Source organism: Siphateles boraxobius, unplaced genomic scaffold (assembly GCF_051911475.1).
Source record: "Siphateles boraxobius isolate OS27281-9 unplaced genomic scaffold, OSU_SipBor_1 158, whole genome shotgun sequence".
NCBI classification, from domain to species: Eukaryota; Metazoa; Chordata; class Actinopteri; order Cypriniformes; family Leuciscidae; genus Siphateles; species Siphateles boraxobius.
In genome coordinates, this window is record NW_027508764.1 from 666603 (window position 1) to 675000 (window position 8398).

The 8398-nt window shown below is 35.3% G+C and overlaps 1 protein-coding gene across 2 annotated transcripts in view; it reads left to right on the forward strand.

Annotated features, from left to right (window-relative positions):
- The window catches only part of LOC143738880 (A disintegrin and metalloproteinase with thrombospondin motifs 20), a 133143-nt gene that overhangs the window by 81386 nt on the left and 43359 nt on the right, over window positions 1–8398 (forward strand). For both annotated transcript variants that reach the window (XM_077230953.1, XM_077230952.1), the window contains exon 28: window positions 898–1071. In XM_077230953.1, the coding sequence (XP_077087068.1) occupies window positions 898–1071 (174 nt within the window). The remainder of the gene's footprint in view (window positions 1–897; window positions 1072–8398) is intronic.

The window sequence follows — 8398 nt, forward strand, 5'->3', positions numbered from 1 at the left end:
CCAGACACACGTCAGCTCGTCTTACGTCAGCAGCGTCACTGCGGACTCGTGAACGCGGATCCACAACAGAACCGGAAGAGAATACAATGCTGAATAAAGTCGTCGTTTTTGTTATTTTTGGAACAAAATGTATTTTCGATGCTTCAAAACATTCTAACTAACCCACTGAGGTCACGTGGACTACTTTGATGATGTCTTTATTGCCTTTCTGGACAAGGACAGTATACCGTACATAGATTTTCAATGGAGGGACAAAAAGCTCTCGGACTAAATCTAAAATATCTTAAACTGTGTTCTGAAGATGAACGGAGGTCTTACGGGCTTGGAACGACATGAGGGTGAGTCATTAATGACATCATTTTCATTTTTGGGTGAACTATTAATCCTTTAATGTAAGGCTATCCTGACTTCATATTAACACGATTAACATAGTTAAAATGCCGCCCAGCTGGGGTAGCTAGTGGAGGAGGGGGGGTATTATTTATTATATTCATATTTTTTATTATTATATATTATGTTTAATGATTATTATTTTATATTGAATAATAAGTATTTTAAATAATAATATTGGTAATAAAATATTTATTTTATTCATCAAAGTCAAGAGAAATATTGATTGTAAATTTAATTCACTACCAAAATGTCTCAATATGGACTTGGCATTAATTGTTATTATATTTACATATTTCTATTTAATTTTTTATTTAATTGTTATTATGTTTACATCATTATTTTGTACAATAATAGTATAATAATGTAGTAATAATAATGAATGGTAATATTTATAATGATATTAACAATAATGTATTTTAAATATTTTATTTATTATTTAAATAATGATATATTATAATGTTTTATTATATAATCTCCCTCCCTCTCTCTCTCTCTCTGCTGCAGTGCTCGAGCTCGTGTGGTGGCGGGCAGCGGACTCGACTGGTGGTTTGCCAGCGTTCGAGCGGTCAGCGATTAAACGCGCAGAACTGTGATGTTCTGGAGAAACCTCTGGATGTGGAGCAGTGCAACGGCCAGCCCTGTCCCGGCTCTGTCTGGCTCAGACGCCCGTGGAAGCCGGTACGATAGCAGCTCTGTGTGTGTGTGTGTGTGTGTGTCCCACTCCTGTCCCAAACCCAGACGCTCCTGTCCCACAGAATCATCACAGGTTAAAGTGTGGTTCATTATGATTTCATTTACATATAGTCATTTAGCAGACGCCTTTGTCTAAAGCGACTTACAAATGCGGACTAAAGCAAGCGAGTCGTCATGAAGAGGCAAAAACAACAAGGTTTTTTTGTCTGTTTTTTTTTTTTTTAATTTTAAAGAGGTTAAGTGCTCACGGAAGAGATGAGGTTTCAGCTGTCTTTTGAATATTGTCAGGGATTCTGCATTCCTGCATTTCACTTTTCTAACTGTAGTTAGTGTGTAATGTTGCTGTTTGAGCATAAACAACATCTGCAAAGTTATGACGCTCAAAGTTCAAAGCAATGGGAGATATTTTCTTTTACAGAAATCACTTTTTCCTCCCGGGTTAGTGACATCACAATCCCTACAATTTACATAAACCCGCCTCCTATCAAAGGGCTCTATATGGCTCTGCTAATAACGAGCTGTTGTAGCTCCGCCCCCCTGCGCGGAACAGCAGCTCATTTGCATTTAAAGAGCCCACACACAAAACAACGCTCACCCTCAAAAAAGTACAATTTAAACATGATATAAAAAATTATCTGTGGTTTATTTTTAGCTACAATTTCACATAGGCACTCTGGGGAGTTCAGAGGCTTATTCGATATCTTGTAAAAGTGTGCATTATTCCACTCCTTTAAGGGTTGCGTTGGTATCGGTTTGTTTGAGCATGGTTCAGAAAGAGCAAAGCTCAGCCGTTTACTCTTCTGTTTATAATGTCAGAATGAATCTTTAGGCAGATTTCACAGGACGTCATTAAAAAACACACAGGTACGAGCATTTTATAAATTACACCGCAAAAAATGATGTTCTTCCTGAGAATCTTTCTTGTTTTCCAGTACAGATAGTAAAGCATTCTCAGTATCGTATATCATTTTGCTTCTCCAGTAAATGTATCTTGATTTAAGAAACTTTAAATATTTGTGCTGAAAAACAAGACAGAAACACTGAGGAAAAACATCATTTTTGACATTGTATTGTCTGAAAAACACGAATCATTCGTGCGATTTTATTCGTACGAAAACTCGAGTTTGAGTTAGTCTTAGGTTCTGTAATCTAAAAACACAAGTGTACATTTGTGTATAAGAGTTTAATATTTTAATTATTATTTTGACAATTACCCAGCAGCCATTTATTGTATATTATATTTGTATCTTTGTACAGAATGATTATTTTTAAGTTCGGTTATATATATATCTATATTATTTAATAATTTTAAACTGGTGCTCGTGGTCTGACGTTGACTTGTACAGAGGAAAATAATTTTTGTCAGTGTTTTTTTGTTTTTAGTTTGTAATGTGAAATTAGTTTTTTAAAAATTAAACACAACCTGCAGTCCTTTTCCAAATAGCTTGATATTTTTGCATTGGATATAAACATATCAATGTTTAGACAGCGATTTGACAGATGTTGCGATACTATGACGTGGACTGAAACACTCAAGGAAAACTTGATAAATGAAAGAAATACCTCATCGTTCAGTCTTCGTGTCAAATGCACTTGCAACAAATATTAAGAAAACTAAAAAGAAATATACGGAGCCCTGCACATGACATGCGGACAAAAATATTTACTAATTCCCTTCTTTTAAGTAAATCATGCACACGATATAATAATTTGTTACCTCGTTTGTGCGCACGATATAATAATTCGTTCCCTCGTTTTTGCGCATGATATAATAATTCGTTCCCTCGTTTGTGCACACGATATAATAATTCGTTCTCTCGTTTTTGCGCATGATATAATAATTTGTTACCTCGTTTGTGCGCACGATATAATAATTTGTTACCTCCTTTTTGCGCACGATATAATAATTTGTTACCTCCTTTGTGCGCACGATATAATAATTCGTTTCCTCGTTTTTGCGCATGATATAATAATTCGTTCCCTCGTTTTTGCGCATGATATAATAATTCGTTCCCTCGTTTGTGCGCACGATATAATAATTCGTTCCCTCGTTTGTGCGCACGATATAATAATTTGTTACCTCGTTTGTGCGCACGATATAATAATTCGTTCCCTCGTTTGTGCGCACGATATAATAATTCGTTCCCTCGTTTGTGCACACGATATAATAATTCGTTCCCTCGTTTGTGCGCATGATATAATAATTCGTTCCCTCGTTTGTGCGCATGATATAATAATTCGTTCCCTCGTTTGTGCGCATGATATAATAATTCGTTCCCTCGTTTGTGCGCACGATATAATAATTCGTTCCCTCGTTTGTGCGCACGATATAATAATTCGTTCCCTCGTTTGTGCGCACGATATAATAATTCGTTCCCTCGTTTTTGCGCATGATATAATAATTCGTTCCCTCGTTTGTGCGCACGATATAATAATTCGTTCCCTCGTTTGTGCGCAGGATATAATAATTCGTTCCCTCGTTTGTGCGCAGGATATAATAATTTGTTACCTCGTTTGTGCGCACGATATAATAATTTGTTACCTCGTTTTTGCGCATGATATAATAATTCGTTCCCTCGTTTTTGGGCATGATATAATAATTCGTTCCCTCGTTTGTGCGCACGATATAATAATTCGTTCCCTCATTTGTATACACGATATAATAATTCGTTCCCTCATTTGTATACACGATATAATAATTCGTTCCCTCGTTTGTGCGCAGGATATAATAATTTGTTCCCTCATTTGTATACACGATATAATAATTCGTTCCCTCATTTGTATACACCATATAATAATTCGTTCCCTCGTTTGTACGCACGATATAATAATTTGTTCCCTCATTTGTGCACACGATATAATAATTCGTTCCCTCATTTGTATACACGATATAATAATTCGTTCCCTCGTTTGTGCGCAGGATATAATAGTTTGTTCCCTCATTTGTGCGCACATTAAAATAATTCGTTCCCTTGTTTGTGCGCACAATATAATAATTTGTTACCTCATTTGTGCGCACGATATAATAATTCGTTCTCTCGTTTGTGCGCATGATATAATAATTCGTTCCCTCGTTTGTGCACACGATATAATAATTCGTTCCCTCGTTTGTGCACACGATATAATCCGTTCCCTCGTTTGTGCACGCGATATAATAATTCGGTCCCTGGTTTTTGCGCACGATATAATAATTCGTTCCCTGGTTTTTGCGCACGATATAATAATTCGTTCCCTCGTTTGTGCACAAGATATAATAATTCCTTCCCTTGTTTGTGCGCACGATATAATAATTCCTTTTCCAAATAGCTTGATATTTTTGCATTGGATATAAACATATCAATGTTTAGACAGCGATTTGACAGATGTTGCGATACTACGACGTGGACTGAAACACTCAAGGAAAACTTGATAAATGAAAGAAATACCTCATCGTTCAGTCTTCGTGTCAAATGCACTTGCAACAAATATTAAGAAAACTAAAAAGAAATATACGGAGCCCTGCACATGACATGCGGACAAAAATATTTACTAATTCCCTTCTTTTAAGTAAATCATGCACACGATATAATAATTCGTTACCTCGTTTGTGCGCACGATATAATAATTCGTTCCCTCGTTTGTGCGCACGATATAATAATTCGTTCCCTCGTTTGTGCGCACGATATAATAATTCGTTACCTCGTTTGTGCGCACGATATAATAATTCGTTACCTCGTTTGTGCGCACGATATAATAATTCGTTCCCTCGTTTGTGCGCACGATATAATAATTTGTTCCCTCATTTGTACACACGATATAATAATTTGTTTCTTCGTTTTTGCGCACGATATAATAATTCGTTCCCTCGTTTGTGCGCACTCGTTCCCTCATTTGTACACACGATATAATAATTTGTTCCCTCGTTTGTGCGCACATTATAATAATTCGTTCCCTTGTTTGTGCACACGATATAATAAGTCGTTCCCTTGTTTGTGCGCACAATATAATAATTTGTTCCCTCGTTTGTGCGCACATTATAATAATTCGTTCTCTTATTTGTGCACACGATATAATAATTCGTTCCCTTGTTTGTGCGCACAATATAATAATTTGTTTCCTCATTTGTGCACACGATATAATAATTCGTTCCCTTGTTTGTGCGCACAATATAATAATTCGTTTCCTCGTTCTTGCGCACGATATAATAATTCGTTACCTCGTTTGTGCGCACGATATAATAATTCGTTCCCTCGTTTGTGCGCACAATATAATAATTTGTTCCCTCATTTGTGCGCACGATATAATAATTTGTTTCTTTGTTTTTGCGCACGATATAATAATTCGTTCCCTCGTTTGTGCGCACGATATAATAATTCGTTCCCTCGTTTGTGCGCACGATATAATAATTCGTTCCCTCATTTGTACACACGATATAATAATTTGTTCCCTCGTTTGTGCGCACATTATAATAATTCGTTCCCTTGTTTGTGCACACGATATAATAATTCGTTCCCTTGTTTGTGCGCACAATATAATAATTTGTTCCCTCGTTTGTGCGCACATTATAATAATTCGTTCCCTTGTTTGTGCACACGATATAATAATTCGTTCCCTTGTTTGTGCGCACAATATAATAATTTGTTTCCTCATTTGTGCTCACGATATAATAATTCGTTCCCTTGTTTGTGCACACGATATAATAATTCGTTCCCTCGTTTGTGCACACGATATAATTTGTTCCCTCGTTTGTGCACACGATATAATAATTCGTTCCCTTGTTTTTGCGCACATTATAATAATTCGTTCCCTCGTTTGTGCACAAGATATAATAATTCGTTCCCTTGTTTGTGCACACGATATAATAATTCGGTCCCTCGTTTGTGCACACGATATAATAATTCGTTACCTTGTTTTTGCGCACATTATAATAATTCGTTCCCTCGTTTGTGCACAAGATATAATAATTCTTTCCCTTGTTTGTGCACACGATATAATAATTCGTTCCCTTGTTTGTGCACATGATATAATAATTCGTTCCCTCGTTTGTGCACACGATATAATTCGGTCCCTCGTTTGTGCACACGATATAATAATTCGTTCCCTTGTTTTTGCGCACATTATAATAATTCGTTCCCTCGTTTGTGCACAAGATATAATAATTCGTTCCCTTGTTTGTGCACACGATATAATAATTCGTTCCCTCGTTTGTGCACACGATATAATAATTCGTTCCCTTGTTTGTGCACACGATATAATAATTCGTTCCCTCGTTTGTACACATGATATAATAATTCGTTTCCTCATTTGTACACATGATATAATAATTCGTTTCCTCATTTGTACACATGATATAATAATTCGTTCCCTCGTTTGTGCACACGATATAATTCGTTCCCTCTTTTAAGCTCTTCCCTCTTTTAATTTTGCATACATTTTAAGTAAATCGCACATGTACTAATTCGTTCCCTCAATTTGATTTAAATAAAACAAAATATATTCCATTTACTTAAACAGTTCCTATGATGTACTAATATATCAGCACGCTTTAATAATTCGTTCCCTCGTTGTGTTCATTTGTGGCCACGATATACATAAAACAAATGTTCATGCATGTCATGTGTGGGTCTCCATAGAAATATAATAAAATCAAACGACCAAAGATCTGAGCCTACTTCTGTGAAGTTACACTGTACGCTTGTTCGTTCAGTGTACTCGTTTATTTCGACCTGCTCGTCATCAGGTATCAACACTGAGATTCGGTGCTAATTCAGTCACTAATTACTGTCTACTTCTTTGTTTTGTCTAATGTAGCGTATTATATCTGGTAACACTGTACAATAAGTTTCACCTGTTATTATTAGTTAACATGAACTAACTATGAACAACACTTGTACAGAATTTCTCTTTTTCTGGTGCAAATTTTACATTTTGTTTTATTAGAATTTTTTTACTTCATCGCAATGGTACGAAATTTGGTGAAGGTTTTGTGAACACACACAAAAAAAAAAAAAAAAAAAAATTAGGATGATTCAAAAATGTTAAACGGTCCCGAAAAAAAAGTCAGACTTTAGCTCATCGCGGTCAGAAATGAGCGCAATGGAAAATGAATGTGCTTAATGTTTCACCTAGTGGAAGCGTTTGGTACTGCAGCCGAACACACTCCGACTAAAAGCTCATTTATGACATATCGACCTCGAAGTTAAAACACGACTTTAGAATTCATACATAATATTTTGTCTTTTTAGGGCATTTTATGTAAATAAATTATAAGTAAAACAAAAAATATATTTCATTGAAATAAAAAATTCAGTCATTTTGGTAACATTAATTAAAGCAGTGTGAACTAACATGAACATAAATATTGCTCATTGTTAGTTCATGTTAGTTTATTTAATGCATTAACTAATATGAACAAATGAGACTGTAAAGTGTTACCCATTATTTTTGTATTAATGTTCTTTTGCTCAAAATTTGCGTGATAAACATCAGTTAATGTCGCCGTCGTCTCTGCAAACTAAACCTTGAGAGCATTTTAGCTCTTATTTCATCAACTATTAATGATGCTAAATCTGGAAACCACAACCTCAGACAGTGATCGATCCACGTGGGGATTTAATTGGGAATTAATTGCCGTCTGAATGAGTTTTATCAAACACATCAAACTATTCTTAATTATTAATATGAATATTTTCTCAGTTTCAGAACACAAATACCTCTTCATGCCATCTGTTTGGTCGTTCGTTGGCTATTTCTATATTTGTTTGAAGGATTTCTGTTGGTTTTATTTATTTGTTTACAGGAGATTCAGTGCTGCAGATTTTACATGTCTTGTTTTGAACCATGAAATATCTGTATATTTGTCTGCATTTTTTATCGGTTTCTCTGATCCACTGATTTCTCTCCAGCATTCGTCGCTCATTCTTCCTCTTTGTTTCGGTTGATTTTGTTCTCGTGTCTTTCTCTCGGATTATAAATCTTCTGTCCGCACTCATCATCACACATGATGTATGTTTTTGTTTTTCACATGAACATGTTCCCGCTCAGTTTGTTCCAGAACTATTTCACACTGTAAAAATGATTAAAATACATAAAGGTTGTGAACGCTTGTGTTGTTTCTTAGTCTGTTGGGCATTTAGTCCCATCTGAAGGTGTTTTTATATGTTTTTATCAACAGATTTTTGGTTAATATGTGTATGAATATATAACTGCTCTCAATCAATGTGAAGTCATTCGCCATTTTTAATCAACTTGTTGCTTTCTAGTTTATTATAAGTAAATAATAATTCTGTAGTCAGTCTCTGAATTAATATAAGCTCATGAATGCTGCATGAAA